The sequence below is a fragment of the Notothenia rossii genome (assembly GCF_949606895.1).
Source record: "Notothenia rossii genome assembly, chromosome: 3".
NCBI lineage: Eukaryota > Metazoa > Chordata > Actinopteri > Perciformes > Nototheniidae > Notothenia > Notothenia rossii.
The window spans coordinates 57,986,015-58,005,763 of record NC_136901.1 but is presented as its reverse complement, the minus strand read 5'-3'; the positions used below and the strand labels follow the sequence as shown (position 1 = coordinate 58,005,763).

The following is a 19,749-nucleotide window of genomic DNA, read 5'->3' as shown; positions in this document are numbered from 1 at the left end:
CTGAGCCAGAAGGCAAAGCTCTCTGTCTACCGGGCCATTTTCGTTCCTACCCTCACCTATGGTCATGAAGGATGGGTCATGACCGAAAGAACGAGATCGCGGGTACAAGCGGCCGAGATGGGTTTTCTCCGCAGGGTGGCTGGTGTCTCCCTTAGGGATAAGGTGAGAAGTTCGGTCATCCGGGAGGGACTCGGAGTTGAACCGCTCCTCCTTCGCGTCGAAAGGAGCCAGTTGAGGTGGTTCGGGCACCTAGTTAGGATGCCACCTGGGCGCCTCCCTAGGGAGGTGTTCCAGGCACGTCCAGCTGGGAAGAGACCAAGGGGTAGACCTAGAACCAGATGGAGGGATTATATCTCTTCTCTGGCCTGGGAGCGCCTTGGGATCCCCCAGTCAGAGCTGGTTGATGTGGCCAGGGAAAAGAAAGTTTGGGGCTCTCTACTGGAACTGCTACCTCCGCGACCCGACCCCGGATAAGCGGGAGAAGATGGAAGATGGATATGTGACAGATGGAATATTAAATATTACACTGAATATGTCAAATGTACAGTGAAGAGAGAAACTATGGAGCAGAGAGTTCTCTTCCAGCCAGAGGTGATTTGTTGTACAGCAACACGTTCTCACTCCCAACCCGTCACATGTTGACGGACGGTCAGGGCCCCTCCCCGTCACCGACTTGCATAGAGCTCCCTGAACGTTGGTAATAGACACGTTGGGATCGCGGCGAAATGCTCTCCGCAGATCCATTCTCACAGCGTTTATCAACCTTTGTCTTCCTCAATATCAAGCCACACTTATTGTTTTTACTTCTTTATTTTAATTGAATAATGTAGGACTTTTGTTGCCGTCAGTTATGGGGAGAGTAGGGGCTCAGAATACTGAAATCTGTATTGTTTCATCGTTTTTTCCTTCTAATTTTGTATTCTTTTCGAAACCACACACTGTTATTTACTCAACAACACATAAGTATCCTTGTGTTTATTTATTTGCTTGATTAATAAACAAAAGTTGGAGTCCGTCAGGACCGAGGGTCGGAGCAGCTCATTTGGTTTAGAGAATTTTACACCCGGAAGTAAGTATTCTCTCCGCTTCGCTTGACAAACCCAGCGCCGTATAGATAGAAGAGTTACGACAGCGGAAGTCCAAAAACGGTTATCGTCACGTGGTTCATGCAGACGAGGATTGTTCCCCGGAAGTTCATGGCGGGCAATGTGAATGCATTGATAACAGGAGATAGAACTACGATTTTTGGTAATTATTAGTAAATAAAGGATTTGATTTGCAATATTTATACAACAAATCGATATGTGTATGTATTTACATCAATATGTTTTAAAAAATAAAATAGAATTTGCTAATATTAAGTGATAATATTAGGATTAGTGTGAACAACTAGTTTACATGTTCGGCTAACAGTGCCTTGGTTAAAGAGCCTGTTGCTGTTTATTTATAGCTTTGAATTCTTTAAAACCAATATTATCTTCTTAAACTTGTATGGTAGTCAGGAGCATCACTTTCTAATGTTTATTGATATATTTAGAGGGAGGGGATCTAAAGGAATGCTTCAAAATTCAGATTAGATTAATTTCAACCATTTTCTTAAATTCATGGTAGTTTCAGTAATCCCATGGTAATTGAGGAGACAAGTTATCTAAATGACTAATGTCATCTTTATGGCTTTCAGAAAAGACAGGAGACCGACAGGTGACTATCAAAGGACTAGCAGCAGCAGCAGCAGCAGCAGCATGATGATGATGTTAAATGTGTTGTTTTAGGAACATCCATTGCAAATACATGGAATTCAATAAACATTGAATAGCATATCGTGCAGTTTGTCTGTGCCTTTTCCTCCGTGTTGTCCTGGTTTGTTGTGCTGCCTCCTAGTCGCCACCATGGTTTGCTGTGCTGCCTGGGGATGCTCAAATCGCTCCGAGAAAGGAGTACGAATGTACGGCTTCCCCACTGACACAGAGCGCAGGGAAAAATGGCTGGCTCAAGTCAGCAGGAGCAATTTCACGACCAACAGCAAAAAAATATGTGAGGTTATTATATACAAACACTGCATTTGCACTTTTTCACAAAACGAAGACCACACCATTGGGAAAGCTTAATGTTTTGTTTAATACCAAAAAACAGGGAAAGGCTTGAAAAACACTGAGAGTTGAGACTCAGGGTGCAGGGTGAGGGTCTCAGTACAGGTATTCAGGCTCCATTGAAGCCCCCTCTGGTTCTTGTGCTGAAAGAGGGAGTAACCGACAGGAGAAAGGGTTATACACACCTATATAGCACACCTATTGGATGGGAAATTGCCTTGGGGAGATAAGGTGTGGTCTTTGTTCCCAACTGAAGTTATGGAACTTTATTATTTGTGAGTTTAACAAAGTATGACAAATGGCATCAGTAACAGATGTGATATGAATTTCTATAAAGTTGTCTCACATTCTTGGTCATATTTTATATACAGTACGTAATGAGTATAACATGTCCAGTAAGTATAAAGTGTTTCCTAATACTGTGTATTCAACCACTATGGAATATGTATGTGGGCAGACAAAACTGAGTTGTTCTGTGTGTGAAGTAACGTCAAGTCACAACGCAGGCACATTTTGATGCAGACCAGTTTGTCAAGACAAAAAATGGCAAGACTAGGCTGAGAGCAGAGGCTATACCCACCATCTTCGTGCATCGCCCTGTGGTCAAAAAGAGAAGGGCCCCTGCACCACGATTCACCCCGGGACCTGTATCTACAAAGCCCATAGCTCATGATCACAGCTATAGCGTGAAAGGTGACACAGGTATACTAAGTATGAACTCTTAGTAACAAAAGTCATATTTCTTATTTTTAAGTGGTATATTTTAAATGTTCGAAAATCTACAGTGCCATGTCTTCTACTTACATTAGTCTCAAAGATTGAGGGAAGAAGGGATGAGGAGACTGAGAGAAAGGAAAGTGAGGGTGAAGAAAGAGAGGACATGGCTAGTGAGGAGAGACAGGGAGGGTGGACACCACCCACTCAGCCAGCAGCCAGTCAGCATACGAGGGAACCAGCAGCCAGTCAGCATACGAGGGAACCAGCAGCCAGTCAGCATACGAGGGAACCAGCAGCCAGTCAGCATACGAGGGAACCAGCAGCCAGTCAAACAGATCTATTAAAAAAATTAAAGACAAAATTAAAGAGCCAAGAAGGAATCACCAAAAAAGCAAAGTCTGCACTAAGAAAAATCAGGAAGGAAAATGCAGCTCTCAAGAAAACAATGAAAATTAGGGACAACAAATATAAGAAAACGTTTTCAAAAGACCAACTTAAAGGCCCAGTGAAGTGCATGTTTTTGCACCAACATGAAATGGCAGTTTCATTCCTTACATATCATTGTGCCTGTTCATGGCTAAAATAATTTTTAATAATTCATAATTAATGAATTAATGAATTATTAATTTTGCCGTCTGTCAACGGAAGTTGCAGACGATAGTGGCTGTGACGTCACAAGATGTACCCAGTTGCGATTGTAAACATGGCGGAGACTCTGGAAAGTGATACTAGTGTGAGAGAAATGATTGATTTGGACAGCTTTTCGGACAGGATAGATGAGGAAAGTGATCAATCTGGTGCACTTTGAGGGCAACATTAAGAGATTTATGGATACAGCTCTCAACACTCATATGAAACATATATTTCAATAATCAAAAAACATTGGAATGATTTCTTAACCTATTTTATACAACTAATATTACATAGATGGAAATATTTGTTTACATAGATGACCAAACCCACTGAGATAACTTAGGCTACAGTTTACCTCCCTGAGCTGACGTTATCTCTCTCAGTCCCACAGGAGAGCACTCTCCCTCTCCTTATTGTTGAAACAGCTAATCTCCGTTAGCTCCGAGCTAGCACCAGATGCTAACAACAACCCTGTAACTCTGTCAGTCTCTCTTTCTCTCTCTCTCTCGAATCGACCACTGGCCTTTATTTATCATGATCAATCAAAGAATCTACGAAACAATGACACCAGCCAGGCTCACCTTCATCTTTTGGGAACAGAAACATCGCCACTTCGGCAGACTTGACATTACTACAGCCAGCGGCAATGCATCGTTTCCCCTGTGTTTTTAATCCCTCTTTCTTCACTGTCGCCTCCATTGTCAGGTTTTCTCGATTGGAAATCACTTCCAGTCGACTCCGACACACTTTCCAGGAAAATAATAGCTCAAAAACGTTGAGAAATTCGACTTTGAAAAAGAGAAAAAACGAACGGTGGTGAATGTAAACAGTGCAGCGGCGTCCATCTCGTGACGTCACGCAGTAGATCGCAAGCCACGCCCACGAAGGCGAAGGTCGACTGCAGATTTCCCCGGAAAATTCAAAACTCGTCAAATTTGTTGCTATTCCAACATTTTTTGATATGGGTTCCAATGGACAATTTTGGTCATTACTATACGTATTAGCATAACAGATCATGCACAGGTGCACACTTCACTGGGCCTTTAAGGCATTAGGCAGACTCACCACAAAGGGGATGAAATGGAGCAATGAGACAATTAAGAAGGCTTTAAAAATGTGCTTTGCATGCGGACCAACGGGTTACAAAACTCTGCAGAAATTGCAGATTCCCCTTCCAGGAATAAGGACACTGCAAAGAAGGATGCAATGTGTTAAGTTTGAGCCTGGTGTGTAACAGCTAACATCACTGCCCCTCCACCCGTAACATCACTGCCCCTCCACCTGCCAACATCAATGCCCTCTACCTGCCAGCACCCAGCCAGAGGAGCGCAAACAACAAAAACAAGCAAGGTGTCCCGTCATGTACCTGGAAGTTTGGGTTGGCAAAATGGAGTAAGAGAGGGACTTGAAAAACCTTGGTGGCTCTCTACTCATGTTGTTACAGTTGTCTTGGTTACAGCTCTCAAGTTTTTTTTTTGGCCATTTCCACATCTTTAGAAAATATGAAATAAATGAAGTGAAATCCACCTCTTCTCTGGAGAACAAACTTTGATTTCTTGCAGTTTTGCTCCTCCACCTGTAACATCACTGCCTCTCCACCTGCCATACAGTAGGTTACTAACACGATTACTTATATAATACAGTGATAGAATACATGTTTAGTATGCTTACTTATAAAAAACAGTAGTATTAAACTTACCTTGTGTTTTCACTCTCACTTAAGTCCCTCTCCCTTTGCCATCAATGCAAAATCAGCTGAGCTGCAACATTATACAGACAGGTAATAATCAACATAACCACAAGGACACAATATGGCTCTGCTAAAAACACTCACTCTTACACGCACCAAAGTTATATTTATCTAATATTTAACTCCCTCCACCCCCGCATACAATCCTGTTTAGAAGCCCCTCTTCTCTAATTCAACAACGTTGGACGAAATGACATTAAGAGAACGGAATTTACAATTAAAAGGCTGTTCAACGTGTTTTGCTAACTTGATCCGTTATCCTAGCTTTATCTGTTATCTGTAAACGTTCCCTAAATCTACTAATTTAGGGATAATCCACTGACATCCTTTAATACACATGTTAATTTGAATCAGATGTTCTGATAATATCCGCAATATAAATCTTTAAACTTCTCCTTACCTTTAAAAGTCCGTCACGAACGGTCTATTATGCTGCAACTCTACAGCTCTGCTAGCCTTGGCGCTAACTTCCGGGGAACGATTGAGAGGCTCCACGATCCGCCATTGCTGTAAAAAAGTGGTCCATTGGAGTGAACGGAGATGACGTAACTCTCAGTCTATACGGCGCTGGCAGTAGCCATCGATCATCTTCTTCTTCTTCTTCTTCTTTAGTGTTTATTGGCGGTTAGCAAACACAATTTTAGGTGCATTACCGCCACCAACTGGACTGGAGTATGGACAAGAGACTATGCAGAAAACAATAAACAAAATAAAACAAACAAAAAAAAACAAAATAAATAAAACCAAAACTCTACATTATTTAAAATGTATCAATTTCTCTAAGAAACGTAATAAGCTCACAATACATATTGCCTGATGTTTTCCCTAACACCCCTGATAGCGAAAAGTCAATGTATTTTGCTTTCTTCAGTGTTTGGAAAAGCACATTTCTCTGAATACTATATTTCCTGCAATGCAGCAAAACATGTTCAACTGTTTCTGGCTGGCTACAGTGTGTACACTTTCCGGTTGGATGCTTTCCTATTACCCTTAATGTTTGATTGAGACCTGTGTGACCTATTCTCATCCGAGAAATGACATTTTCCTCCCTTCTTTTAAACCCCACCTTCCTTCCATCACCCACATACCTTTGAATGTTATAAAGATGTCTTCCTGTCTCACTAAGGTCCCAATGATCTTGCCATGTTGTTTGCGCATATATATGTATGAATGTTTTAACCTCCGCTTTGCTGAGCGGAACTTCAATGTCTATATTCGTAATTCTGAGTGTTTGTTTGGCCAGAATATCCACCTGTTCATTACCCTCCACACCAACATGAGCAGGAACCCAGATGAAACGAGTTGCTATGCCTTTGATTTGCATTTTATACAAAATTTGAAATATTTCATTTATTATGTCCATTCTAAATGAAGATCTGCCTGATCGTATACTCGATAAAGCTGAATAGCTGTCAGATGCAATTACAGTATTATGTATTCCTTTCTCCTCTATCCATCCCAATGCCAATACCAATGCCAACAACTCTGTGGTGTATACTGACACATGGTCTGTTGCCCTTTTCTTTATATGTGAATTACTCACTGGGAACTGCTGCCCCAGCACGCCCTGTCTCTGGATCTTTGGAGCCATCTCTAAATATGATTGTTGAGTCTGAGTGATATTTTGCAAAATAATTCTGGACTATGCGCCATACTGGTATTTCTTTCTTTTCCTTCAACTCTTTTTGTATATTGAGGTCTACACTTGGCAATGGGAATAACCAGGGTGGAATGAACGAGATTACAACTGTGGGGCAATACCTATACTTGCCGCTTTAACATCACCAATCCATCCGAAACTTGTTAAATGTGATTCATTGTGCTCCCAGCAGTCTTTCAAAATACTTTTCGCTGGATGACTATCACCATGCCCCTGAAGGTTTACCCAGTATGCCAACATTAACTTTACTCTTCTTATCCTTAAAGGCATTTCTCCTATTTTACCTGTATTACTGATACTGGAGATGTTTTAAAAGCTCCACTACAAATCCTCAGGGCCTGAGCTTGTAGGACATCCAGCTTTTTAAGGTTTGATTCTGCTGCTGCCATGAACGCTATACACCCATAATCGAATACAGGTCTCATGAGTGCCCAATATATGTTCAGTAGTGATGACCTACTCGCTCCCCACTCCTGTCCCACCAAACACCGAAGTACATTGTTGACCTTTTTACATTTACTTTGAACTTTTCCTATATGATTGCTCCACGTTAGCTTTCCATCAAACCAAACACCAAGAAATCTTATTGTATTAACCTGTTCAAGAGGTTGCTCATACAATTTTAATGATACAGGAGCAATTTTATGCCGTTTTGTAAAACAAATGACTTGCGTCTTAGCTACTGACAGTTTGAATCCCCATTTATTTGACAATTTCTCCACTTCAACTATTGCAGCTTGTATTTTCTTTCCAACATGTGCTACATTGCGGCCTTTTGCCCACAAAGCCCCATCATCTGCATACAAAGATTTTCCCACACTTGGATGAACTTGATTAAAAATGTCATGTATCATTATATTGAACAACAACGGACTACATACACTACCTTGCGGAGTACCATTTTCCACAGCATACACACTTGAATATTCTGCACCTACTCTTACTTGTATTTTCCTGGCCTGTAAAAAATTCATAACCCAATTATGCTTTACCACCAATTCCCAATGATTTTAACTTGATTAGTAGTCCTTCCTTCCAGAGCATGTCATAAGCCTTTTCAATATCAAAGAAGACTGCAATCACTACTTCCTTGTTGGTCTGTGCTTTCCTGATGTCTGATTCTAAGCACAATATAGAATCCATTGTATTCCGACCCCTACGGAACCCACATTGATATGGTGATAACAGAGCTTTACTTTCTAAGATATATGTTAACCTTTCTGTAACCATTCTTTCCATGATTTTGCATAAATGCGATGTCAGGGCAATAGGTCTGTAGCTAGATGGATCTGAAGGGTCTTTCCCTGGCTTTAGTATGGGCACTATTATCGCTTGTTTTCAAACCGAAGGAAGTTGGCCAGAATCCGACACCCTTTTAAACAACCTTAACACAATGACGAGAGTTATCCGTCATATATTCCAACATTTTATAGCAAACACCATCTTTCCCAGGAGTGGTTTGACGAGCACTAATAATTGCTTTCCTCAACTCAAACATACTAAAATGCAGGTCCAACTGATCCCCTAACACTTCTACTCTATCCAATATTCTCGGGTTTTCCATTAATGTATTATCTCTGCACTGCCTGGCTTCCTCTGTAAGGTTATCTGAACTATGAACTTTCTTAAATGTCTGAGCTAGAAGTTCCGCCTTTCCTAAGTTTGTGACAGATATTATGTCCCCTCTGCTCAAAACTGGCAACTCATAATTCCTTCGAACTCCCCCCATTCTCCTAATCATGCCCCAAACATCTGCAAGCTGTACTTCTCTTCCAATGCTATTGCAATATTGCCTCCAAAAAGTGCGTTTTTGCATTTGTATCGTCCTCCTTACTATAGCCTGAGCCCTTGTATACTGATTCAAAGCTTCCTGAGAATGGAGTTGTTTGAGTTGTCTGAATGCTTTATTTCTGTCTTTAATGGATTTGTTACATTCACCATTCCACCAGGGTACACTCTTGGTGCGCCTAACTCCTTCAACTTCCGGAATTGTTTCTTTAGCTGAATGTATGATAACCTTAACGAGCTCCTCATTCTATTTATTTATATCATCATCATTTTCCTCTTGAAGTGTTTTACATCTATTCGTACTTACAACTTGGAAAGCATCCCAATTAGCCTTTCCCAATTTCCATCTAGGAATTTTCTTCTCCTTTTCAAAACGTATGTTGGTCCCAACTTTAGTCATTACAGGATAATGATCACTGCCCACTGTAGTATGCTTTACCACACTCCATGGACTTATACCTGCTATATCACTAGACACAAATGTCAGATCGAGTACTGTTTCTATATTCTTTGTACAATTATATCTTGTTCCTTCCCCAGTGTTAATACACACTCGCCCGTGGTCATCTATAAATTCCTCAACTACTGCACCATTTGCATCTGTGCTACTGCTACCCCATAGTGAGTTATGTGAATTAAAATCCCCACACCATATGACTTTTTCTTGCAGTAAACCCCCAACATCCTCTAATATACTTTGACCTAATTTCCGACACGGATTATAATAATTTACTATATCGATAGGTCCTCTATCATTCCATACCCTTATAACTATTGCTTCATGATCTGTACTTACATGCATCACTTTGTAACTTACACCACTCTGTATGAATGTTGCAACTCCTCCCCCTCTGCCAGAGTCCCTATCTCTTCTAACTGCAGTATATCCCTTCACAATAAAATCCAGTTGTGGTTTCAGCCATGTTTCCTGAATACAAATTACATTAGGTTTCTCTCCCAGATTGTCATTATATTTTTTAAACTCTTGTCCATTTGCAATTAAACTTCTGGCATTCCACTGCAGTACAACTAACACCATCAAGTTGATCCACTACATGTCTGAGATTGCTGAACATCATCATTTAGTATATCTTTTACACTTTCCCACTGCATCCCTTTCACATCAAGGTACTTTTCAGCTGATCTGACAATTATTTTAATTCTTTCATTCCGGCTTTTAGTCTGCGCTGAACAGTTGATAATCTCTGCCATAAACAATACAAACTCTGTTTTACTCACTATCAGTGTCCTCCTTCAACTTAACACAGTTGTGGACTTGTTCTGTTTCTTTGCTCTTATTCTTGTTTTCCATTGTAACCTGCGTTCCTCCTGAAACTGTCTTTGCTGCCTCTGCATAGCTTACTCCCTGCGTCACCCTGACTCACTGCACTTGTTCTGCTTTCTTGCTAACCTCACATCCACGGTACGCTGAGCTATGCTCCCCTCCGCAATTGCAACATTTCAGCTTTACCCCTTCTTCACATTTGCCGTATTCATGATCTCCACCACATCTGCCACACCGTTGTTTTCCCTTGCACACTGCCGCCACATGTCCAAATCTCTGACATTTAAAACATCTTATTGGTGGTGGAACATACGGTCTCACATAATAACACATATATCCAATAAGTATTTTTTCCGGAAGCCTTTTCTCATCAAAGGTGAACAGAACCGAAAGACTATCTTCTTTAACCCCATTGCGGTTTGCTTTCATGCGTTTGACATCACTTATTTTTGTATTTGTTATATTCTCTTTCACATCATCCGCTGTAATTCTGACGGGGATTCCTGTCACCACTCCCCTGACTAGCTTTTTACCACTAAACAGTGAACACTCCACTTTCTTACCCTCCACGGTACTCATCTTTATTGCCCTCCCCTGTTGCTCTCTATCGCTACATTTGATCAACATTGATCCATTCCTCAATACTTTGGCACTCATTACCTCCCCGATTTCTTTATTAATCGATTTAGTTAACCGTATAGGGTTCCACTCGCCAAACGAAGCTCCCTCTTTCGCAAGTTTCACAACCACCATGAACTCCTTTTGCCTATTTCCGACTACTCTTTCTCTCCTTTCACCCTCACTATTACTCTCATCCGAATGAGTATTTCCTTGCTTTTTACGTTTATTCCTCCTCACTATATCCCATTCTCCATTTCCATAACTCCCGCCTACTCCCTCCATGTCTCCTAACTCGCTTCCTGCCCCGTCACTTCCCTCTGCCATCTCTCATCCAGTCACAGTCAAGTGTTGCCACCTGCCCTGCTCCAAATGTTTGTCCAAACACCAGACGAAAAGCAAGCCTCAGTCAAAGCCTCTGGATCGCCATCGATCATCTTAAGATAAGATATACTTTATTGATCCCAAGTTGGAAACATTTGCGTTACATCAGCATGTGTAACAGTTGTAAATATGCAGTGGTGTTTTTTTGTAAATCATTTAGTATAATCACACAAATTCTGTGTTTTATATTTAATAATTCTGTGTTCTTTATTTATTGAATGTTCAATACCTGACAAAGTCGGAGATGAACAACTTGGTTCGCAGGTTCCTCAACAGTGCATTACAAGACATCTATCAATATGTGTGTATACCTCCACCATTAAACTGTCATATTCTGCACATTTCTTATACTATCTACATACATCTTATAAGAGTATAATATATAATATAATATCAGTTAAAATAAGTGCTTAAACATACAGTAGTTAACATTGCAGGAAAGCAATATATTAGTACTTTGTCAGGCTTAATATTTATACCCCCAAAGCTTTTTTCTTATTCAAAATAAGACCTTAACCTAAAGTATTCTTTAATGTTTAAATAAAGCCTTATTAGTTTGTCTGTCTGTGTCTCCTATTAATATCTAATAATAAAAATAATACATTTCAAAAACGTGCTTTAACCACTAGGTGTCCCTTTCTATCAGCTGTGCACCGTTATGGTGTAAATATACCAATATACCGATTGGATCAAATATAAAAGTCAGCCGAATTAGTATTGATACTGCAAGGAGTGGACCGTCCGTCAACATGTGACCGGTTGGGAGTGAGAACGTTTTGTGTACAGAGTTATTGCAGTGGGCAGGAATGTTTTCCTGTATCGGTTCCTGTGACAGCGGAACTGCAGCAGTCTGTTGGAGAAGGAGCTCCTGTCTGTCCAGGTGGGGGGGTTACCTGTCTGTCCAGCTGCAGGTGGAGAGGATGGGTGGGGTTAGCCATGATGGAACAAGAATACGTTTTTTTTGGCTTTCATCGTAGTGGAAAATGTTGTAATATGCAATATGTTTGGATAGTTTTACCATTGTAATGCGTTTGATAACACTAGGTGCTCTAGTGCCAAAGTTGTGGCCCTAAAAAAATATCAACTATTCATTTGTATGGCATCCAGAGCATCCACATTTTAGGGAATATGTTTTTTGATTTAAAATATCATCAATGTCATAAGCAATGGTTACATTAAAACCCTCCTATTGTATTCGTTTCCCTCCCTTACTTTGGTGTTCGCAGTCAAATTTGACCGGTCCTGTTTTAACTGCTTTTACATTAACACAAAAAACATGAATCATCACCAAATTTCATCAACATTGTATGTTGAGTTGGCACCTCAGCTCAAAACATACAAAAACACAGAAGAATAGAAAGTTAACCCATTGAAATGATATGAGAGCAGTGCTACAAACTACAATTCCCATTAGATACGCGCCCAACAATCGTTACGAAGTACACAGAGCTGACATATTTGTAGTTCTTCCAGCGTGTGTGCGTGGACTCGTTCGACTTGTCTTGCGTTGATGGCCGTATAGGCTCCATTCCCTTTCAGAAATCCGTCAATCGGGCGTGATCCGAAACCAAACCCTGTGTTTAAAAAAATATAAAATACAAATTTGCACTTTTGCCTCCTTAGCAACGGCAGTATCGTTTGGGTGGCGATCTGAGTTCGGGTACCGTATCTGTGACGTGACAAAGGGTCGCCGTGACAACGTGGTGATGAGATGTGGATAACTTTCCAGATAAAGACCATCCTGATACTCGAGTTGTGGTTTTCAATAAGTGAAAAAGAAAATTCAAAGTAATCACTACCATTTTAATATCTCAAGCATTTGTCCCCAAAAGCTTTCAAATGTAGTAGCAAAACCAGTGATCCAGATCAGGATCATTTTAATTAGGCCTACAATTAAATGATATAATAATACATTTTATTTTTAGAGCGCTTTTCTGAAACCCAAAGACGCTTTATATGCAAGCCTACCTCCAAAGCGTTATACTTCGGAAGTTAAACAAATTAGATAAGGCAGTGGATGGCAAAGTACCAGATTTCACACATGAATATGCTTAAAATAGGTTATGGTGTTCCTATCACTGACAATGAAATCATGTAGTATTTCAACTGTAATTTCCTAAAGTTTTCATCTTATTTCTAATAGAAACATATTAAATATGACTCAAATGGAGCATATAAACAAGAGAACAAACGTGCAAAAACAAAACAAATAACAGATTTTATTTTTATGCATTATCCCGGAGAATTCTTCGGCTGCCAGGAATGAGCCCACTCCTTGCCACTGAAAACAGAATGGAATAATGTTAGTTACAGTTACTGGTTTCGTCTTTCCGAAAAGCATAAACCATGTGTGAAGCAAACATCTTATAACTCAATTTATATAAGTAAATGTTTCATTTACCATTTAGAAAAAGTGAACATAGAAATGAAAACAAATGTTCTAACAAACAATAAAAACAAACAAAAACACATACATTAACAACAATGAAGTTAAACAATCATTTGTTCCTACACTACTTCAGCTGCTTCAGAATAACAGCAGTGAAATATATAAGAGGACTGGTGGTAGATTTGGATGTTTTGCATTTGTTAAATATCATGTTTTTGTTCTCCAACATGGGACTACATCAGATGACATGAAGCCAAGTAACTGGAAGATATATACCATACTGGACAGGGCTCCCACTCCACCAACATTTCTGCTTTTCCCTATCAAGAGAAGAAAACAAATCTCTAATTTCGGAAAGACCAAACGCATATGAGCTATTTAGCAAACAATTGTGTTGGAAGTTTGTAAATCATAAAGCACACCCTATGCATTACTTTTATTCCCGTCTAACCTTTCTCATTCTTTCTTTTATTACACTCCTGATGGGGAAAGTTTCTAGGCGAGTGTGGTAGGAGCAATCTGTGAACATCAAAGCAGGTTCCACATACAGTATTAGTCATATTAGAAATAAAATAAATACAACTATGAACACTTAAGTAGCAACCAGACTTACACGATGAAAAGTGACCACACTGTTATCACTGGTCAAAAGTTACTGTATACATCATTGAAATGGAACCAAGCTGCTCTCAATCCTAACATGGGATGCTTGTTTGAATGGCCATACCACCTATGAGCCTGAGATGACCAAAGAAAATACTGCACTGCTGCTTCCTTTACTGCCTAGCATTCTCATCACCACCTTATCAACTATGACTGTATGTATTTTAGTCTAATTAGACAATTAAAGCCCTTTGGATTTTTGGATAATGTATCAGTTATAGTTATTAGTCACAATATAGCATTGTTAACTCACTGAAGAAGCATCAATCACTGCGTTTACATGCACTTTGCTAAAGTACATGTCGATAGATTTATTAGAATACCAATCAATTGGACTCATGCAAATGTTTATAATCAGTCAAAATACTTAATACTGTTAATATACCTGACTTTTTCTTTTTGCATCTAGGACCAAGTACTGTGTCCCTCACGGACCCTGTCCTGACAGCTGTGGGTTGAAGAAGAAATATTACTATATACATACAGTACACCAAGTTAAGCTTAAACTCAAGTTTCAAAATACATCCCACAAATGCGGCATCACATGATGCAATAGGTGTTAGGTACAGATATTTTTTTGTTATTGCGATTTAATTGAGGTTGATCTATGAAGTCTAGGTGTTTTGTTGTCTTGCCTATATAATTGACTCCATACTTTATGTGTAAGGACTAGTTTGATAAATATTAACATGTTGTGCTGTAACGTTAAATGAATTTAACTTTGATTCAAAAACCTTTTCAAAAAGTTTATTCCCTGTATGTTCATTATGGGACAGTGTCGTATCTAAATGCAGTTCTTGAGTATAAAGTTTAAATATGCTGCATGACGTTGTTGCATGAGTTGCTTCCAAGTTTACCCCTATGGTCAGGGATTGCTTTAGGTAGACCACAATATTAATGATATCAACCTCTCGTACAATATATGGACATGAGCCAAATCATTTTGATGTAATCGACCTACTGCCCAACGCTACAATGTAAGACCCTTTCTGTGTGTAAACCAAATCACATAGGAGTTTTATTTTGTGATTTATCAAAATGTAAAGTAAGCCTGCTGTTGCTTTGCATTTTTGTGTGAAAAAGGTATAACCATATAGTAACCACATGTCTGTTCAGGAATGAAAGACTGTATTTTTCTAAACGTTTAATATTTATTTATATCAGAGTACCTAAGGATATACACATACCCAAGTATCCCATTTTCCTTTCATATTTATGAAGTTGTAGGTGAAATTGTTATTTAGATTAGCTTTTGTTGTTATTATTATTTACCTATTGGAACCATCACTATTCCCAAAAATGCAAGAAGTGCAATTAGGTGTTTTGAGATATTGTAGAAGCATGACTTGTCAACAAGTTACCTACAATAATTTTTTAGGAAAATATCGGAAAAAACTCTTGACTTTTATAAATATAAAAGCTGCAAATCTCAGAGAACAAATGTCACTGTGTGTGCTGTGTGCTCTGCATGTGTGACCATTAAAGAGGGTTTCATCCCTCCGATTCTATCTATCTATTTTATTACCTGGCCCCTCCGTGGTGGTAGCCTGTCTCACATCATCCCGCTGGGGCTGCTCCTCCTGCCCCACCTCTATGATGTTGCACTGCTTCACGGGGGAGGTCTTCAGCACCTCCACCTGCTCCACGGTGCTTGTCTCTGGCACCTGGCTCTCTGTGGTCCCTGCCTCCTGCCAGTTGTTTTCTGGTTCAGATGGGTCACAGGGTGTGAGGTTCAGCGTGACTGTCTCTTCCTCAGGATCTTCCGCAACCCCCTGGCCAGTGGAGTCCTGTATCCAACCTGTGGAAGTTAAACAAATGTTGGTCTTGACTTGCTTAAGACAAAGAGGTTAACTCATATATCTAGAAATAAGAAATACAGCGTGCTTAAGGTATGTTTCCAGACAGGGTCAAAAATATACTCGTCATGTCATAGGACTGTGTGAAGTCAAAGTTAATAGCAGAGAAATAGTGGTATTTATCCAGTCAACCATTTATGGTTTTGTTTTTGCGATATTATTCTTCCGATTTGTGTCTACATTCCATGTGATTTGACATGTCAATTTGTCGGTAGACAAAATATAGACGTGTGCATGTATGTTCCCTTACATTATTTACATCCACACATGTTCAGAATTTATGAGACTGACGCAAACGTGTTTTGCATAAGTGCAATCAAATAAGTAGCAAGTTGCTTTGGATAAAAACATAAATGTAATGTAAAGGGACCTCTGGATGCACTGGATAACTGCTTTTGTTTACAACCCGAGAAACATGACCTTAATACAGAACTGCCAAACTGAATATGTGGTCAACTGGGATCGTCTTCATGTATTGTGCTCTTACCATTAACCTCAAAATATTTCTCCCTTTTGGGCGTTGATAAAGGAAACCGTTTAGGAACGGTTTGCTAAAAGGAAATTGCTTAAGGGATGGCTCAAGCCTAAACATACATTTCAGTCATCAAACCTAACTACCTTGACATTAACAACTCTAAAACTTTCAATTTGTATACAATGAATGCGCAAGTGGTAGCACAATACCCCAAAATGGTTTTTCAAATTCACGTAAACTTGCCCTAACTATTTCCTGATAAATAACAGTTAAATGTCCACAAGTCCCCTCTGCAGAGTAAGCCATGTCTCATTAGGCTACATACTCAGTGTTTAAAAATGTATTTATTGTATGTAGTTTGCTAAAATAATAAACAGTCAAACGTTGTCCATAACCCTAAATATTTTGCTATTACTTTCAACTTTTGTAATACTTTGCAGCTAAAAATAGTGACAGTTAACAGGTAGAAAGGATGTGTGTTAGTTGTCTCACAAAAATATAGTTTGCCAAACCCAAATAAATGGCTCGAATGACTACTTTCTGGCTGTATCAAAGGATAAATACTGGATCAAGTTGTTGTCCCACAAGATTTGGATGGATTGAAAACAGTCGCTGTAAGTTGTTGTTAACTTAACTGACTTTATTAAATGAGTTGATCCAAACTCATTCCATATAACTGTGTTGGTTATAAGGAAATGTTAAGCACTCCATTGATACAAACATTTTGTGTACACAATACTGTGAACTGTGAAGATATAGTGCAAGCATCTCACCTTCACAAAGGTACTCATAAAAAGTGCCTATCTTGTCAAGGTAATCCTGGGCATAGGCGGTCAGTGTGCAGCGAGGGGTTAGGATTTCACATTTGACGTCCTTCTTCCTGGTCTCCTTGCCAAGAAGCAGCACTGGTTTAAAGCCAATGGCATGGAGTTTCTCAAGCTGTAATGACAAAATCATATATTTACTGTTTAAATAAATGGAAAGGAAAGATCAACAACAACTATATAACTACAACTATAACATTACTGATGACAGCATCTTTGTATGCCATTCATAAACCTAGATGCTGAGTTAAGCTTTTGCAGAATCATGTATTTACCAGGAAGGGTTACACAGTAGAAGCAGAAAATATTTTATAGACAAACACAAAATACAAATAAATCAGTATCCTGAGTCCCAATTCAAACCCTGATAATGTTAAAGTTAAAGTACAATAAGATACAAATGTGTGACCACTCAACAATTAACAGTTAACACTTACAATGACTATTGCATAATTAAAAATGTAACACAATCCAAGCATAGCTTGACACTGTTGAAATTGAAATTGCGTGCTACAATGTAAAACGTTCCCGTATGTTGTGGCTGCAGTCGTAAGAGTAATATAGAGTAGTAACATACAATTATGTAGTCTTATTAAAGGTGGGGTAGGTAAGTTTGAAAAACCGGCTCGAGATACACTTTTTGTTATATTCCATGGAATGCTCTTAACATCCCGATAGCAATGAATATCTTAAGTGCTTTGACAAAAAATACATAAAAAAATGTTATCTGTGGAAGCAGTAATACTGTAAAAAGCACGACCAATCATCTGAGCCGGCCCGGCTAAAGTAACTGGATGGCCTACCTGCCTGTCAGCCTTCCATCTGTGCACAAACTTATCTCGTGCCCTCATTGGTCATGTGCGCGTTCGTGTGTGTTGGAGGAGGGGCTCTATAAGGAAGTGGTAGATTTTCTCCGGTTGTGTATTTTCAAATTCTAGCGATCTCGAGCCGGTTTGTCAAACTTACATACCCTACCTTTAAGGTCTAAAAGTGTGTACATAAGCAAGAATGGAACACAACATGGAAGTCAAGGAAGTGCTCTGTTTATTTAAATGTCTAGTTAAATTAAAATAGTGTCCCTTGGCTGTGAAAGTTAAGATAAGAGTAGTTTTTAAATTGAAAGAAAAGAGAATATTAAATAATACCTTTGCAATAATATCTATATTTGAAGTTGATATCAAAGTGTATATTGGTTAATAAGATACAAACATCATTAAGAAATAATTGTATATAAAAACAACATTCAACTTGATTCTGGCCCAATATATTGGCAAACAGTCAGGGTCCGTCTGTGTCAGTTCTTTGGTGTCAGCTTGGTGTGTCCGGGCCTTAACATACAGTAAAAAGTGTACATACCAAGACAATGGCTTCATCCTTGATGGAAGCAATGTTGTGGTTCTTCTTCCGCCCTGACACCCAACCCCCTCGCTTCTCATCAAACCTCTTGAGCTTCTTCTCAAGGCGCGGCTTTTTTGGCTGCTCCTTAAGGCAATGTCCACACATCTTCTGTGCACAAAATAAAATGTTCTGACAGAAGGGATATGTCTTTTTTGTAGACCCACCTGGCATGATTAACACGGGATTACAAACAAACAGACAGACTGACAAACACAAGAAAGTAGAGAAGTACACAGCATAGATAGAAGGGTGAATAAAGAAATAGATGATAGATATAAAAGAGCTAGATAGGGAGATAGGTTGAGTTTGGCTCTTAAAAGTGCCATTGGTTTTATGATGGTGTAGATCAGTGTATGGGTTTGTGGTGTGGGTACGGGAGCTGCAGGAGAGAACAGAAAAAGTGAATTATGTAGTGAAACTAGCTTTTTTAAATGCACATTGTGACGGTTTAACTACTTTAGACAGACTGAGTTCATTTACGTGTTTCCTGTTTCATACGCGTAACAAGCACATGGACGTGGACTATGCCCCTCCCCCCAAACATATATTAAAATACCGGCCAGCGTTAGTACTGTCATGTGTAAAACAAAAGCGATTAAGATAACGTATAACTCACACTTTAACACCGACGTATATAGCCGTAATTAAGACAAATATTTTTCGCACATGTTAGAAATTTAAAATCAATGTTTTGATGGTATAATGTAGTTTAAACATACTGTCAAGTTAAATGCTCTTTTATACTGAAAAACCAGAAATTCTTGTGCACAAGCAGTTAAGCTTTTATTCTGAAAATCCTTCATCTACGGTTAGCATTTAGCATGTGGCTAATATACGATTTCCTAAAGAGGTGAATTGAGTAGCGAAATGACGTGGTGTGGTGAAAACCGAAACCTACTGATTTAACACTACAACTATAGATGTCGAGATACTACCATGCTGAATATTAAATGAAAGTACAGTTTATTTGAATACACTATTGTTTACAGACGAGAATAGCATGTGACAACATCCGGAATGACCGGAAACCAAACCAGCCGTGAAGCATTTTCTGTATGTTTTAGAGTATTGATTACAGCGTTTAGAATGTGTTACATGAAAAGTGATGAAAGAGAATATGAGGAGAAAAGGCGTGTTAAGCATATGTTGAAGGTGAAAAGTACCAATCCTCTGTTTAAATGCAACAACGGACATTAGAGGCGAGGCGAGCCGGCTGGCG

The 19,749-nt window shown here is 39.3% G+C and overlaps 1 protein-coding gene and 1 long non-coding RNA gene across 7 annotated transcripts; both read right to left on the bottom strand.

Moving 5' to 3' along the window:
- Positions 1 to 2,099: 2,099 nt before the first annotated feature.
- Positions 2,100 to 6,310, bottom strand: LOC307033250. 4 transcript variants are annotated; one of them, XR_013806435.1, is made up of 3 exons: positions 5,591 to 6,300; positions 4,506 to 5,200; positions 2,100 to 3,144 (listed from the first exon to the last, which is right to left on the bottom strand). It is a non-coding gene; the product is annotated as an uncharacterized lncRNA (long non-coding RNA). The 4 variants fall into 4 exon arrangements; XR_013806436.1 differs by having other exon boundaries at positions 4,022 to 5,200; positions 5,591 to 6,295; XR_013806437.1 differs by having other exon boundaries at positions 5,140 to 5,200; positions 5,591 to 6,270.
- A 5,749-nt stretch (positions 6,311 to 12,059) lies between these two features.
- On the bottom strand, positions 12,060 to 18,819 carry LOC307031083 (uncharacterized protein). 3 transcript variants are annotated; one of them, XM_079667853.1, is made up of 7 exons: positions 18,489 to 18,819; positions 17,082 to 17,247; positions 15,503 to 15,775; positions 14,363 to 14,425; positions 13,766 to 13,833; positions 13,591 to 13,634; positions 12,060 to 13,206 (listed from the first exon to the last, which is right to left on the bottom strand). In XM_079667853.1, exons 1-7 carry the CDS (start codon positions 18,699 to 18,701, stop codon positions 13,158 to 13,160), a joined length of 876 nt encoding a protein of 291 aa, XP_079523979.1. In that variant the 5' UTR covers positions 18,702 to 18,819; the 3' UTR covers positions 12,060 to 13,157. The 3 variants fall into 3 exon arrangements, with proteins under 3 accessions (XP_079523979.1, XP_079523978.1, XP_079523980.1); XM_079667852.1 differs by lacking the exon at positions 13,766 to 13,833; XM_079667854.1 differs by lacking the exons at positions 13,766 to 13,833; positions 14,363 to 14,425 and having other exon boundaries at positions 12,062 to 13,206.
- Between the last annotated feature and the right edge of the window lie 930 nt (positions 18,820 to 19,749).